The 17,239-nt window shown below is 38.3% G+C and overlaps 1 protein-coding gene and 1 long non-coding RNA gene across 4 annotated transcripts in view; both read left to right on the forward strand.

Annotated features, from left to right (window-relative positions):
• Window positions 1–896: 896 nt before the first annotated feature.
• USP47 (ubiquitin specific peptidase 47) overlaps window positions 897–17,239 on the forward strand; it is a 138,165-nt gene continuing 121,822 nt past the window's right edge. For 2 of the 3 annotated variants that reach the window (XM_032240754.1, XM_032240755.1), the window contains exon 1: window positions 897–1,738. In XM_032240754.1, the coding sequence (XP_032096645.1) occupies window positions 1,700–1,738 (39 nt within the window). In that variant the 5' untranslated portion in view covers window positions 897–1,699. The remainder of the gene's footprint in view (window positions 1,739–17,239) is intronic. The other variant, XM_032240757.1, reaches the window with a different exon arrangement.
• Window positions 10,879–16,395, forward strand: LOC116525139. The gene is made up of 2 exons (XR_004257592.1): window positions 10,879–13,938; window positions 13,973–16,395. It is a non-coding gene; the product is annotated as an uncharacterized LOC116525139 (long non-coding RNA).

Here is a 17,239-nt window from a genome sequence, read left to right on the forward strand (position 1 = left end):
AAAAATGGGACTTTTTAAATATCTTTTTAAAAAATCTTCCTAAACATGCATTAGGAAGAGTGGTCAAAAATGTACTTCTTCCTTTAGGATCTACATCTTTGTGAGTTGTCCTTTTTTCAGCTTATGACAGCCATTAAAACCAAGTACAGAAAGAACCTAACGTGAATTAGACATTTAAATAACTATTTCACAAAGTATTAAAGATTTTTAAAACTAACGCCTCCTAGTCAATCATAGTGACTTCACTAAATACTGTATTTTTAGTGGGAATAACTAAGATTTTATAACATTAATATGGAAAATAACTTATTTTAAATGTTTATTTCATCTTTGTCTCATCTTTTTTACATTTTACAATGTTTTATAATTCTGCACACAGCCGGACACATATAAAACTTATGTAAGTAAATGGATATCATTTTTCTTTTTTGTTAATGGGAGCACAATCAAAAAAAGTTTGGAAAGCACAAGTGCAGGCAGTTAATGCTGTGGGTGTTAGGAACATGACAGGATTATATTATCTCAGCATGCTGTAAGATCGCCGTATCTATAAAAGTCTTCATGAAGGAGCCCCGCCGAGTCACCATAATGGAAGTAGGATTTGGAAAACTGACTACTGCAAACTTTGTTTAGTACAATACAAAGCACCATGCTTACTGCTAGAGAAGATTAAAGTTCTCTAAAAACATTGCTAACGGATATCTCAGGTTGAAGCATACTGCAGCTCTACTCTTGGAGGCCAGCTCAGTCTCAGACTTGGCCGTCAGGAAGTTCCCTGGAAGGGGGCAGGGGAGCACCTCTCCAATGTAGTAGCGGCGGCCGGGCTGGCGGTGGGCCTGTGAGGACACCGCTTCACAAGGGGAGGGGTGGCTGCCTCCCAGCGGGAGGTGGCCCGAGGTCCCTCCAGTCGGCGAGCCTTGAGAAGGAGGGTGGGGTGAGGGGAAAAGAACGTCTGCAGAGTGAACGGAAGCAAATAAAACGCGGTCCATTCCGGCTGGAAGGGCCAGAGCCGTGTCTAAGGGCGGAGGCCGGGAGGTGGTCTGCGGTGGTGTCTCTACAAGGACGAGTCCTGGGGTATCTGAAGAGGGGATGACGTCCGCGGTTTGCTAACGGGAAGCCAGAAGAGTACGAGTTGCTAAGGGCAGAGAAAGGGCTTTCGGTTCGAGTCTTTCCCTGCTGAGCAGGGAGTCGGAAGAGCCCAAGAAGGCAGGGAGGACAGTGGGCCTGATCTTTTCCCCGCCGGCAGAGGGAGTCCCGAGATGAAAGGTTGAGCTCTCCTCTAACGAAAAGCGTTTGCTTGGCTGTTCCGCCAATTCTGTACCTCCCGGGGCTGAAGAAGAGCCGAGGTGACTAGAAGCGAGCGACAAGTGCCAGTCGCCTCGGGCGGCAGGCGCCGGGCCCCGAGCCCGACGGGCCGAATTCTCGCGAGAGCGGCCGCCGCCATTTTTCCATTGATTGCAGCGGGCTGGGGGAGGGGCCGACGACGAAGGCGGCGGTGGCGGCGGCAGCGGCGGCCGCGGAGTCCCGGGTCCGTGTCTGCGCGCTGGTGTTTGAGGCCCAGACTGAGGCCTCCACGGTTGTTGGAGCGCAGGCGGCGGAGAGGATGACTGCCGCTTCGTTTCTTTCCTGAGCTAGCTAGCCGCTACCACCCTCTACTCTCCCCTGGCAGGGCGGAGAGGAGGCGGCCGGAGCCTGAGCGATGGTGCCCGGCGAGGAGAACCAACTGGTCCCGAAAGAGGTGAGGGGGCCCCGGAGGAGGTTAGGCCTGAGGCCTGCAGCCGCTCGAGGCAGCACAGGCCCGGGCTGGGGGGCCGCCTGAGGGCCCAGCCGGGGTGCGGGCTCGGCTATGGGGGAAGGAGGTGTGAAGCGGTGTGGGGTGGACGGTGGGTGCGGTGAGCAGTTGGGAGACCCGCTGGCTCTATGGGCTGGAGAGCGGACCTCCCGCCTCGGGTTTGTGGGACTGGACGACTAAAGGAGCCGACGGGAAGGAATCAGGTTCTGGTTTAGGGGAGAAGGTGGCCTTTTAAGTTCTTGTTTAAAATGTCGAGCCGAGAGAGAGAAATCATTTCGAAGAAAACATTCTGGAACAGTTGCCGATGGGCACGGCAGGGTGACGGTGCTGCTTCTGGGTTTGACAGTGGCAGCGTATAGCTTTCAGCGCTTGTGAAATCTACACCCAAGTGAGATCTGTGGGAGGACAGACTTAACTGTTACGACTTTTTTTTCAACTCCTGTTACTTGGTAGTACTATTGGCCTAAATGGGGCCTACCGAAGATCGTGGAAAAGTAGTACTTGGGACCTTCATGTAAAGGAAGGACATAGGCGAACATTACCATATGGAGAGCTGAACTCTTATTTATTTATTTTGAGGTTGGGTTGTGTATGCCAATTTGAGTGACTTCTTAAATTCTTAAAAGCAAGTGATACGAGAAGCCTTGACTACTTGGCTTCTCCTGAGTAGTAGTAGAAGAGTAAGGGTAGAATCTAGCACTGGCCAGCGAATTTCAACATATTAATAGTATCTCTGTTGGCTTTATAAATATCTTCGGCGTATTCAAACGTGTATTTTTAACTGGCTGATCATCAGGCTAAGGCTTTGGATTTTTATTTCTCATATACCTTAAATAGAGACAAGTGTTGGATTGAAATTAGCTATTTGGGATCTTGAAATTTATGAGTGATCATTACAGAATTTTAAATTTTTTGTGTCTGTTTTACTTGTTTTGTAGCAATTCTTTGCTACTTAAGCAAGCTCTAACACTATGCAACGGTGATACTATTGGAGTTATGTATCTGTATGATACAAGTATTTTCCCAGGTTTGTCAGATGGACAGTGATAGTTGTTTTGCAAGGACGATTTTTGTAAAAGGCAGAGAGTTATGTGTCAGTATTTGTTCATTAAGCGTCACCAACTCCGTGCAAAGCAGATAAACAGATGAATTAATCAGAATTCTTGGCTAGGGAACTTTATGAGCTACTAAGAAAGGGAACGCTGGTGTTCGTTGTACTCCAATTAGGGACTAGGTACTTTACCACCTAAGTAACTCTTATACAAGGAAGGAAGTGATAGGTGCTGTAAGAAAGGTATAAATATGTATTTCCTTTTAGAGCTACATATTACTGTTTTTTATAGAAAACAAAATTCTTTCTCAATTTTTTGACCATTAGAAAAATATATAGGTAGAACTCTGCTTTAAGAAAACCCAGTATTAGATTTAGTTCCCTAATAACTTGATTTATAGAAGGCATGAGGTAGTAATAGATAGAGCTTTGCAGAAACATCTGTTGTGTAAGAAGTGATAACTGCAGTGGAAGTTTAAAGATTAAATATCTGTCCTATAAGATGAACTCCCTTCTCCGAGGCTTTAAATTCATCACAACTGTTTTTTTTTTTTTTTCCTACTTTTTAGGGACCATATGCCTTTATTGTCTATTCCTTAGTCTCATCTTCAGTCTTCTTTTTCCCTGGTTCCTTTCATGATTCCTGGAAGCATGATTTGTGGTCCTTGCCTTTTGCAGCTAGCCAGCTAGCTTTTTCTTCTTTGATGGCCACACTCATTCTTTATTAAAGTGGTTGCCTCCACTTCTGTATTTGCTTCTGGGTTACTAGAAACTGAAAGTCACCATTTATCTCTTAAATAACCAAATTCATTGGCATTTTCTTTTCTTGCCTCTTCTGCTTTGAATTCTCTGCAAGGTTTGATAGTTTTTTAGAAAAACAATTTCTTGGTGATACACCACTTTTCTGGTCATTTTCCCACCTGTTTGTCCTATCTACCCACTCATTTAGTCAAGGCCTTTCTCTTCTTTTTTTGTATTCTTAATTAGCACTTTTGTGTGACCCTTGAAGCTCCCGGACAGATTCTTTTAAGTAGTAGCAGAATCATACAGTGCTAGAGGTAAGAGAAAGCATAATCATCTAAGTTACCTCTCCACTTTACAGTTGAGGGAATTAGGCCCAGAAGATTGAAAGTGACTCGTTCAGGTTAAATAATGAGTAAACAGCAGAGCTAGTGCTAGAACTCACATCCTCTGCTACTATTCCCTTGATTATACTCTATTTTACAGAGCTCTCAATGTAATTTAGAGGCTCTGTAAGAATAGTTTTTAACTCTCTAAGTATATATGTCATGTGAAAATAAGTGGGAAAATAAAAAAATCTTGCATTTATTTTAATGGCTTGTTACCAGTAATCTAAAGATTTTTTTTTTCTTTTTGAGTACCTTTATATAGGGAACCTTTGACCCCTACTAGATTTAGATCTTGGTAAGATGTGAGCATGTGTGTGTGCATATATTGGTGTGTATAGTTGTTCAGTGAATCATGTATTATTCTGGTCCCTGATATTCAAGGACAAATGTACCTCTAGAAGACTCTTGGAGAAGACAGCTTAGTGTAGTACAGGCATTAGCAAACCATGGCCTGTGGTCCCGATCAGTTCACAGCCTGTTTTTGTATGGCCCATGAGTTAAAAATGAGTTTTACATTTTCAAATTGTTGAAGAAAAAAATCAAAAGAATGATAATAGTCTGTGACACATGAAAATAATATGCAATTCAAATTTTCGTCTCGGACCAGCTGTGCCATTTATTTAGTATTTTTTATGGCTAGAGCAGCAGAGATGAATAGTTGCTGCAGAGGCTCTATGCAGGATAAATTTGAAATTACTTAGCTTGGTGTTCAAGGCCCAGTACAATTGATTCTGGCCACAACCTGTTCTCCCAGCTTATCTCTTCTCCCATGAAACAGGTTTTTAATGTAGTCAAACAGGTTTCTCTCTAACTTGCATTTCACTTCCATTTGTGCTCTCCCCTTCTTCCTGTTCAAACATTCATACACATTTTTCCATAAGCACTTCATATCTCATTTATTCTAAATAGCCTTTTCTGACCATTTTAACCTTAGAGATTACTCCCTCTTAGAAGACTTTTATGTATAAGTAGAACTCACTTGGCAATTAATAGATGGTGCTTGGTGACATCTATTATGATCTGAAACTGCAATCTACATTTTATATATTATTTGTGAATTCCTTGACAGCCGAGAGTTTGATTTTGTGTGTTTCTTTCTTTGCTTTTTGTTTTTGTAGGTTTTGTATTCTAGGTTTAGGACAGTGTCCTGGAGCAGATATTCAGTAAAAATTCGTTTATGTGGTCACAGGGTTGTAAGCAAACTTAGCATTCTAACTAATTATCTTGTCCTTGGAGACTTTCCATGGCATCATCGGCAAGCTAATTTCCAACTTTTGCTTTAATACATCCTTTCACGACTAATCTTTGATAACATCTTTGTCGTAGAAGAGATGTTATTTTTAAGTTTTTGAGTTGAGAGAAGTCTAGATCTCTATAGTTGCCATTTTTTGATAGCTGCCTTACAGAAATCTTAAAGCATTTCCCATAGAATAGCTTTTCTCATCATTGAAGATGGGAGAGGGAAGCAAGAGAACTAACCTTTTTTGTTCTGAGTCTGAGCATCCTCAGTTCTTTAACTGTTTCTTAGTTGCTCTCTTTTGGACATTATCGAGGGTTTTTAGTATTCCTCCTAAATTGTTGTACCCAGAAAGAGCAAAGAGAGTGGTATCTGTTCATTGTGGTGAAGAACAAAGCTTTTCACTTGATTCATTCTGCTCTTTGTCTTTGAATTGTAGTATATTGATTTTGGTTTTGAGGTCTCTTTTAATATCCCAATTTTAATTATTGTTTGGTTGCTGTTTTGTTATTCTGTTTTCTTATAAGGATTTATGTCATTAACAGTCATTGAGCACTCACTTTTTATATTACTGTATTCTGCCAAATAGAGAAAACTTAGAATAGAAAAATTTGTTCTTCTCTCAAGTATCTTACAGTATAATCAAGGATAGGGTACATATTTACTGAGGCGTTAGAAGTAATACTTAAACTGCAGTACTTAAAGTAGTGCTCATGGACTCTAAATCCAGAGGAAATGGAAAAAATGAAAGAAAAAGAGTAGAAATATAAATTCTTTGTCTCTGAATTTTTTTGTCCTCTCTTTCATGCAATTACTGCTTCTGTCTGGAACCGCTTTTGGCATCTAATGATGATGATGATAGTAATAACCAGTATTTTTTTTAGCATTTATGTATATGCCAGATACTGTTGGTTGTGCTTTGTATTAACTCATTTGAGCTCTACTGCAACCTCATAGTACATATAGGACACACTGATAGCAAAAACAACTTGTTTTTTACTTCTGTTGTCTGACTTATTATAAAATCCATTCATCAGTATCTATTATAGAACACATCAAATGCATGTTCTTTTAATTTTATTTCTAATTAAATTACTTGAGGAAATGTGCTACAATTGTCATTCTTGATTTTAGTGATTCTTTTAAAATGAGCCTTTTTCTTAAATTTCAGATGTTGACTCTCTCTTACCAGTAAGAGACAAGTTTGCCAAGTTATACTCATCAGTGTTTTAAACAAATTGGAGTGACTAATAAAAGTCAGTATTTTAGATATTGGAAACGCTCATTTAATGAAGTGAAAGCAAAGGTGAATGCAGAGTTGTATAGAATTCTAATTTTGTCAAGGAAAAAATGAACAATTTAGGGTTATATGCATTGAAAGATGAGCAGGAATACATAAAAATATTAAGAGTTGTTTCTGAATGTCTGGATTATTGGGATATATTTAGATTTCTTTCATATTTAAACAGTGAGCATGTACATTATTTTTTTTTCTTGTTTCCATTATCAAATCAGTGATATTGCAACATTATTTTCAAAAACAGAAATTTACATGATCTGATTGTAGTTTTGGAGGTATTTCCATAGTGTTGTTATTTTTTTGTGTTCACAGTTTTTATATTTCACCTCTTCTCTTGCTCTGTATATTTGCCTTGAGTAATCTGTTCTACTGGTATAGCTTCAACCTTTGATTGTGATTTACACATTTATAGCTCCAACCCTGACCGCTTCTAGATTCAGATTTCCACTTGCACGCTAGATATCTCTACTTGGTTGTAATATAGGACTCACAAATTAAAAATAGTAATATCAAGCTTATTTCTCCTTCCCTTCTTGCAACCCAATTCTTGGTGTTCTGTTTCAGTTAGTGTTATCACCATCTATTTATTTGCTTAAGTTAGAACAGTTTTTGACTCCTCTCTTTCCCTTTTTCTCACATATAGTTCACCACTTAGAAAACGTCTCTATATCCTTATCTTTCTCTCCGTGGCTCTGACACATAATTAGACACATAATTTGTCTAATTATTGTATTTTCTCCAGTGTGGACCTTCTAATTGGTCACTCAGCTTCCGAGGCCTTGCCTTTCCTAACCATCCTTCCGACAACTGCCAGGGTTACTTTCCAAAACATAGGAGATTAAGATTTACTTGTTTTACAGTTTTATAATTATTACCCTCTGATTGCAATTTGAATGATAGGTACTATTTGTAAACAGTATGTGCCGGACATTATGCTAACCAGTTTACATACATTATCTCATTTGGCAGTTTGATAGTATTAGCTATTATTCTTCATTATCCATTTTACACATGAAGACACTAGGCTTAAAAAAGTTGAGTAACTTGCTCAAAGTTACATATAGCTGTTTGATTCTAAATCAAGGTAGCTTTAACCAGTAGGAAAGTCCTTGATAATGGGGACTCAGCTGATTTTTTTTAATTTAATTTTTATCAAAGTTATATTTAATACATGCACATATTTATAGGAGTTAAATATTAAGCTCTGCAGAAGTACAGTCACATGTCACTTAAAGATGAGGATCTGTTCTGAGAAATGTATCATTAGACATCATTTAAACATGATACAGTGTGCTTGCACAAACCTAGATGGTTTAGCTTGCTACACACCTAGGCTATATGGCATAGCCTATTGCTCCTAGGCTAGAGACCTGTGTAGCATGTGTACTGAATACTGTAGGCAGTTGTAATACATCCTGAGTTTTTGTGTGTGCAAACATACAGAAAGTACAGTAAAAATATGGTATTATAATCTTATGGGACCACTGTCATATTTGTGATTCGTTGTTGACAAAAATGTCTTTATGTGGCACATGACTCTATTTACAAAAATAGTAGGTCTCTGCAAATTTCCTCATTTCGGGCTGCCTAGAGGCAACTGCTTTCAACTCATTCTTTTGATACTTACTTCTATAATTGAAACTAGTGTTTTTATAGTGTTCTTGATATTTCAGTTTAAGGTATTTTTCATTTTACATAAAAAGAAAGGTTTACCACTATCCCCAACCACGCACAAACACACATTTTAACCCTGCCCGGTACTCCCAATATTTTCATACTGTAAGTTGTTTGGATACATCAGTATTTCAGAGTTTATAATGACTCCATGTGTTTACTTTATTTACCTTCCCTATACAACATGTGTTTTCTCAGAGTTAGTAATATTTTTTTTTTTGAGAGGGAGTTTGGCTCTTGTTGCCCAAGCTGGAGTGCAATGGCGTGATCTTGGCTCACTGCAACCTCTGCCTTCCAGGTTCAAGTGATTTTCCTGCCTCAGCCTCCTGAGTAGCTGGGATTACAGGCGCACGCCACCACGCCCGGCTAATTTTTTGTATTTTTAGTAGAAACGGGGTTTCACCATGTTAGCCAGGCCAGAGTTAGTAATTTTTTTTTCTTTTGAGATGGACTCGCTCTGTTGCCCAGGCTGGAATGCAGGGGCGCCATCTTGGCTCACTGAAACCTCCATCTTTCGGTTTCGATTCTCCTGCCTCAGCCTCCCGAGTAGCGGGCATTACACCCTGCGAGTAGACCTGCACCACCACGCCCAGCTAATTTTTTGTATTTTTAGTAGAAGCGGAGTTTCACTGTGTTAGCCAGGTCAGAGTTAGTAATTTTTTTTTCTTCCGAGACGGAATCTTGCTCCGTCGCCCAGGCTGGCGTGCAGTGGCGCCACGTCAGCTCACTGCAACCTCCCTCTTCCGGGTTGATTTTCCTGCCTCAGCCTCGGGAGTATCGGGAATTACAGACAGGCACTATCTGCGCCCAGCTAATTTTTTGTATTTTTAGTAGAAACGGGTTTCACCGTGTTAGCCAGGCCAGAGTTAGTAATTTTTTATTTTCTTTTGAGACGGAGTCTCACTCTTTCGCCCAGGCTGGTGTGCAGTGGCGCGATCTCGGCTCACCGCAACCTCCGCCTCCCATGTTCAAGCAGTTCTCCTGTCTCGGCCTCCCTAGTAGATAGGACTATAGGCGCCCGCCGCCACGCCCAGCTAATTTTTTGTTTTTTCGTAGAGACGGGATTTCACCATGTTGCCCAGGCTGGTCACGAACTCCTGAGCTCAGGAAATCTGCCCGTCGCAGCCTTCCAAAGTACTGGGATTACAGGCAGAGTTAGTAATTTTTAACAATTTTGCTTTGCTTAGTTTTCTGTATACTTATTAAATTAGCCAGGTGGTTACTAGTTGGGGGCCATTTTCTCACCAGAGGACATTTTGCAATGTTGGGGGAGTGGAGGAGAGTGCGAATGTGTGCTACTGACATCTAGTGGGTAGAAGCCAGGTATGCTGCCAAATACTCTGCACTGCCCAAGACAGCCTCCCATAACAAAGAATTGCAAAGCCCACAATACCTATAGGGCTGTTTTTGAGAAACCCTGATTAAGTGTATAAATGGCTATCTTCAGACCTACCAACTTTGACTTCGTAAGAAGCTCTTTTTCAGGGCCTTCTGACCTGCTCCAATTTAACCTTGTTAAACCTAGAACTTTTGTGCAGCTATTGTCTTGGACTTGCTGTACTGTCATCCTAATGATTCTCTTAGTTCTCTCTTGTTTTGGAGCCCCTCTTTCTGTGTGTGTCTGGTATCTTTGGCTGCCTTTGTTTACTTTCTCATTTCGAAGGGCCACTTTGAATAGTTTTCTGGATGGAATAAAACTTTTTCAGGACTATACATGACTGTAAATGTTTTTTCTCCCCTCTTTTTTTATGGATAGTTTGGCTGGGCAGAGAACTATGAGTCAGAAATAATTTTTTCTCAGAATTTTGAAGGCGTTGCTCTACTTTTCCATTTTTCTGTGTTGATGTTGAGATCAGATGCTTAGACGATCCTTTTCAACTATTTTGGAAGTTTCTTTTTTTCTTTTTGCAAGCTAGAGAGAATCTTTGTCCCCAGGGTTCTGAAATTCTTGTATTATATAGTTAGATATGTAAAAAATCCGTTTTGCTACTCCTGTTTAATCTGGAATTTATCTCATAAATTCTGGAAGTTTTCCTTAATTTCTTTGATTTCCTCTCTTTTATTTTTTCTCTCCTCAATCTTTTGAATTCGTATTGTTAGATATTGGGCCTGCTGATGGATTTCTCTCATTTTCTTGTCCATTTTAGTCTATTTTCCATTTCTTTCCATTTTTTTTCTTTGCTTTCTGGGAGATTTTTCTCAACTTTGTCTTGCAGTTCTTCTCCTAAGTCCTTATTTCTGCTATAATATGTGCAGTTTCCACTCCTTTTTCTGAAAAATAATATCCTGTATTTGTTTTATGGATACAGTCTTCTCTCAGGAAATACTGGTGGTTTTTTAAAATCTGCATATTCTTTCTTTCTTCCAAATTTCCTTTTTCTGTTTGTTTGCTTTGGTCTTTATCTTTCATATTTGTTGCTTTCCTTAGATATCTTATGATCCTTGGAAGTCTGCGCTTATTTAAGAGACAGGCCTTAAGCTGAATGGAAGCTCTCCTTTTCGGTGATTATGGTTTTCTGGGTAAATCTGGATAATTTCCTTGCAGACTGCCAGTCTTAGTCTATTTGGGCTGCTATAGCAAAATACCATAAACTGGGTGGTTTATAATCCACAGAAATTTATTTCTGACGGTTACTGTGAGGCTGGGAAGTCCAGGGTAAAGGTTCTGGCAGGTTTGGTGTCTGGCGAAGGCCTGCTTCCTGGTTCACAGTGCAGCACCATCTTACTGTGTTCTCACATGGTGGAAGGAGACATAGCAGCTCTCTAGGGCCTCTTTTATAAGGGCGCTAATCTCATTTATGAGGGCTCTGCCCTCTTGCTCCAGTCACCAGACAAAGACCCGACTTCCTAATATCATCATATTGTAAGTAGGGTTGAACATGTGAATTTTGGGGTGGGGAAACATAGGCATTTAGACCAGGTCATCCAGTGACACATCTTTTCTCTTGTGCTGGATTGTTTTCCCAGAAAAAATTTCTCATCTTTTGCCAGGAGAGAACAAGCTTGAGAGCTGAGTAGGAAAAGGGGACATGGGTTTCATCTTTAAGCATGCAGATTAAGCTAATTACCCAGTTTTCATTATGGCACTCTTCAAATTCAATTGAACATGTTGTCCTCTAGTCTAGATATATGCTGTTATATGCTTTCCAGAGATTGTTTACTCTTTTGTCAGAAGGGGTTGAAGGTAGAATAGGAAGTCTAGTTTGGATTCCGCTGTCACTCCCAGAGTGTCTGAGACTTCCAGTTCCTGAGCCCCTTAGTTTATTTTTTTGTTTGTTTATTTTAATGTGTTTACACAAGAATTGCAGAAAGAGTATAAATTCCGTATACCCTTCACTCAGCTTCTTTTTATCTTAACGTCTTATGTAACCATAGAACAATGATCAGAAGAAATTAACCTTAGTATAATATTAACTATACTACAGAATTTATTCAGATTTTACCAGTTTTCCCACTCAAGATTTTTATTTCAAGATCCAAATTGTGGATGCCACATTGCATTTAGTTGTATCTCCTTAGTTTCCTTTTATCTGTGATAATTTTTCAATCTTCTTTTTCATGATCTTGACACTTTTGAAGAGGACTGGTCAGTTATTTCATGGAATGGCTCTCCATTTGGGTTTGTGGATGCTCTCTCATGCATAGATTGAGGTTATGAATTAAAAAGAAGGAGATCACTAGATGGGATGTGTTTCTCTCAGTGCATTATGTGGGGGGTGCCATGATGCTGATAGGTACTACTGGTGATAACCTTGATCACTTGGGTAAGGGGGTGTCTGCTAGGTTTCTCCACTGTGAATTTACTGTTTTTCTCTTTAATAATTGTTAAATGCTTTGATTTAAAGTCACTCAACCAGGCAGGTAAAACTTTAAAAATAAAGAAAATAGCTTTTAAAAATCAAAGTCTTTGAGACCATGGAGGTATCCTGTTCCCCCTAAATTTCTGCCCACTAATTTTATCGTCCATCTGTGGTCTTGTCTGCAGCAGTTATTACTATGGCTTAATAGTAGTGATTTTCTATTTCTCTCATTATTTCTACATTTATTAATTGGAATTCTGTGAGGAGAATTTGTCCCTCCCTCCCATTTATTTACTAATTTATATGAGTATGAATTTATGGATATTTATTCTTTGGATTATAATCCAATTCTGTATCATTTATTTTGTTGATCAAACTGTTCCAGTTTTGGCCAGGGAGTGCTCGTTCTGGTTGGCTTCTGTCCTCATCCTTGCTTTTTGAGCACTCACTTCCTTACTTTCTGACACCACATAATGCTTCAGCCCATCTTATGTTTTCCTTGCCCCAACCCTGGAATCAACTACTTCTCCAAGGAGTTTTGAGGTCTTTGGTGTACTAAATGTCAACGTGATATAAACTAGGTGTTTTTGGTTTTCCTCTTGGCTAACGTGGAATTCAGCCTTCCCAGATGTAATTGTCATTGCCACTTATTCTGTTTTCTAGCTTTTAAAAGTGTGTTTCTGTTTCTTTGGGGTTAATAATCTTTCCAAAATTTCTTCACTGGGAGGCATTAGAGCTAAATCCTTATATTCAGTCTATCTTCTTTAACTAGAGATTTTTAATGTTTTTGTCTCATGCCTCAAGCCAGTTTTGTTCAAACCACATTTCACTACATTAGTTGCCATTCCCCAAATGTGCTATTATATGTTCATGTGTCGCTTCTGTGCCCTTGCCCTGAGTGAATACTATGAAGTATTTGGTTTTGTCCTACAGTTTTTAAGGAGTTTTAAGTGGGTAGACTTTGGTTTTACATGAAAATGACTGTTTGAGTAGTTAGGATTCCTGCATCTCTTCTATTTTCCCTTTTATGGATTAGCCATATAAATTTTTTGTGTCTTACTGCCCAGATACTGTAATTTTTTTTTTTTTCCCAAATGGAAAAGAGGAGTTCCTGCATCTCCAGAATAGTAGGGTATGGTGGTAGCCCAAGTTAGAAAAGATCGTATCAAAAACAAGGGTTGTAAAAAACATTAAGTATATATTTAAATATCTATTGTAAATTAAATTTCCAAAAGACATCCACTTTTAAAACAAATTCCTTGGTGCTAAGGACTTCCTTGAGTTTAGGCAGCATGTTTAGGTGACATGATATGCAGAGGCATATTCCATTATGAGGGTTATGACACAGATTTTTAAGTGTTCTTCCCAGGTATTGGTGGCTTAAAATCACAGACAGACATTCTCCGTTGTGAAAATGTCTTTGACAAAATGATTGCGCTTGGCAGTGATGGCAGATGATCGACAAAAAATGATGTGATCTTTCACATCAACATTCTTAAAGAATATGTTTTTTTCCTGAACCTGGTTTTTCTGGTGTAGTGTAAGAAGGAATAGATGTAGGTGTAGTGTGAGTAAATGTATGTGTCCTCTCTACCCTACTACATACTTCCATTTACTTTGTCCCTAGGTGTGGAAGTAATTGCCCTCTTTTTTCATTTATTGAAACTAAACTGAAACATGCATACATAAGGCATCCATGTCTATGGATGTTTTAATTTATGCAAAACTGTTATTGATATAATCTGCTTTTGAGAGATTGCTGTTTTTATAAAAATTGCTGACATAGATGTCTCAAGTTTTGATGTTCTTTAAAACATGCTCTTAAAATCCTATCCAACCAGCAAAATCCAGCCTGAAAAATCTCCTCTCTCAACCTGATTGCATATTCTTAACTCTAAAATCCTGCAGCACCTTTGGCATTTGAAAAATTCTGCTTCTTTATTATAAGTTATTTGTTATTTCAGGCAATACCTTCTGTTAGATTGGAGGTTCCTCAGAGTCAGGACACCACAGCTGGAGTCCCTAGGTTCAAATACCAACTGTCTGACATTGGGCAAATTCCTTAACCTGTCAGTACCTTAGTTAATTAAGGGTAATTCTAACTACCTCCTAGCATTGTTGGGAAGATTAAATGAATTAATATATGTAATGTGTCATGCATGTAATAAGGTATCAATAGATGTTAGCAATTACCACCTTCTGTTACTACCATGATTACTATTATTACCTTCATTTTTATATCTTCCCCAGGGTCTATCACAATGTGCAGTGCATTTTTGTTGCTCAATAAATATTTGTGCATTAAATGAAAACGAAATTATATTTTAGTTATGCAAGTCATTTGAAGTTATAGTTCTGATTACAGCCTGTCAGCTACACACTTTAATGTGTATAGTACTAATCCTAAATGATTGTTAGATTTGATAGGCTCTCTTACATGATCAAGTAAGACCTATTGTTACAGCTTTGAAAATTGAAACACATAACAAAATGAAAGTATTAAAGGAATTTTGAGTTAAGCCAATGAGGTCCTGAGAAAAATTAGTTTGGTTTATATAGGTGATTGTCAAAATAATTCACTAGATTAATACATTTCTTGTTTATTAGGATTCAGTGTGAAATGTTATTTTAAAGCAGGATCCATGTTAAGTCATGGTTTCTGAGAGATTTTGGTGTGTTTGATAATTCTGATTTTCTGTAGCTCTGGTGTAGAACTAGTTGACATGGATGGAAGAGACTGTTGCTGTCAGTGGTAATGTGATGATGCTTTAGATTTGACGCTGTGTAGTGAACTGCTTCTACACTAAAATTTTTCAAATATTAGTGTAATAGGCTTATATTAAAGTTACTTTCTAGGAGAGAAAAATTAAAGGCTAAATGACATAATTCAGAAAAAATAAAGATGTTAATCTGATACCTTTGGTAAGATTATAGGTTTAACTTAAGGAAAATCATGAACCTCATTTACAACCTCAGTGAAATTTTTTAGTATAACCAAAGCATTCTTGTTTACTATAAATACCTTTATTGTTTTAAATACTTACTTGTATTTAGTCATAACTGCGCTTTAGGTTTTTTTTTTTTTTTTTTTTTTTTAGTATCGATTTCCATGACTCCTGATTTTCTGGAATTCATTCAGTTAAACGTTAAGTTAGTAGCTGTCAAGAACTACTACGAGGGATTCGAAGATTAATAAGGAATCTGGCCTAGTTCTAGATCCTAGTGTAGTCTAATGGAAGAGACAAACAGGTGACCAGACAAATGAATAATGTGGAAATAAAGTGGAACCATAGAGAAGGAGCAGCCAGCTTTCTTGAGGGGTTTGGTGAGCATGTAATCAGAAAGGCTGACTTGATTATTATGTAGAGAACGAGGAAGAGTGTTCAAAACGAGTGTTTGCAGTGCATTTTAGAAAGTGGCAAAAAATTTAGTGTAGATGCATGGGGCGTCTGGTTCTGGCAGGTTGTGTCTAAAAATTTCAAAGACTTTGTGTGCCTAGAAAGAGTTTAGATTTTTACTGTGTAGACATTAGGGGGCAAGAAATATTTTTTTTTCCTCAGAAAAAGTCAACAGATTTTTTTAAAAATAATTGTTATAAAGTTTAGTTGCTGAAACTTATTCATGGAAACATTTTTTTACTTGCATGAATGTTTTTTGTCCCTAACATCAATACTAAAAATTTACGTGCAGATCAAAATGGGCAGAAAACTTGCTAATACCTTATTGTCTCATCCATTTTTTTCCCCATTTGCAGTCATATAATTAGGTATTTTTTTGTTTTTTAAGAATAAAATGTTTCCTTTCATAATACATCTTAGCACGTTTTCTGTACATAGGGTCTTTTTGGCAGGATGTCCTTTGGCATAATTGTTACATGTTTGATACGAATAACACAAGGATTGGTAGAGTCTTCAAATAGGCTAGCCAGGTAGGCCTCACTTCTCTTTAGAAAAATGTCAGGGACTGCACTCTGGGAGTGTAGATTTGTTTTGAAGTTCTCTCAACTGATGCTGGAAGGGAAGTTGCCAAGTGAGAAGTTCCATGTACGTTTGATAACTTCTGATATTCACCGAGAGCCACAGTACAAGGCTTATAATGATGTGGTTTCTTAACTTTTCTAGTATACAACACATTCTTGTGAGTGGCTTTTGTAGCTAGTTGCTTCCTGCATGCTTTACCACTGGCTTTTCTGTGGGCATTTGGCTTGGTAGGAACTGCAGTGTAGAGAACGTCCCTATTTACTTCCCGTCTTGACTGAAGCTCTGCAAGCTAAAGGTGGCACTGTGCTAGGCAGTCATGACTGTGGGTGGCAGTCACATTGCAGTAACTGAGAACACCGTAAGGAATGTCTTTAATTTGAGAATTAATGAAATCTTCCTAAGGATATCCACAGTGCTCCAAATAATATTTATTTAATAAAAACAAAACATTTAATCAAGAGAAGCTCTGGATTACAAACCTAGTTCCAGGTTGCATTAATAAGTAGAATTTTTGTATGACTCATCTCCTAAAAGATGCAACATGTTGCTTTAGTAAATATAAATAAGCTATGAATGAATTTATATACATTTTCTTCATTTTACAGTATCTGTCCTGTTATGTGATTAGGTATTTTACCTGTACTACCTTTAAGTTTACACCAGTTTATATATTCTATTATTTTATGTCTGTAGTACTTTGTACTAACAAATGAGAATTGGTGAAAAAATTATATATCTAACAACCACACTTTATTAGAAGATATCTGAAAAATATTGCTTTAATTTTGACATTTTAAATGCATATGACTTGAAATACTTTTTTAACTTTATTTACCATTAACACAACACAAATATAATTTTAAGAGTTCTAAGAAAAATAGACATGACACAAAAATGTTTCTACAATTGAGTAATATGATTTTAACACTGGAAGGGAGGTAGTAGTTATGAGGCAGGAGAATAGGGTCTGGAGTCAGGGAACATAAGGCCGTTTCACAATGACTTCTTGGAACTAAACTGAAAGGAAAACCTTCACTTTCCATGCCTAACTAACTAAAGAGCCAGAGGCTACTTCCTTTGCAGACCTCTACCTTTTCTACCTGGCATATGGTAAGGTTAGTTGCAGAAAGCAACCAATCACACGTTTGCATAGGAGTGTAACTTTGTAACTTCACTTCAGCCTCTGGTTGGCTTGGGCAAACAGACTGTGAGCCAAATCCTCATTTGCGTAGAAGGCAGCTTTGTAACTTCACTTTGCCTCTGATTGGTTGCTTT

Source organism: Sapajus apella, unplaced genomic scaffold, assembly GCF_009761245.1.
Source record: "Sapajus apella isolate SASKATOON/1434 unplaced genomic scaffold, GSC_monkey_1.0 scaffold47, whole genome shotgun sequence".
NCBI classification, from domain to species: domain Eukaryota; kingdom Metazoa; phylum Chordata; class Mammalia; order Primates; family Cebidae; genus Sapajus; species Sapajus apella.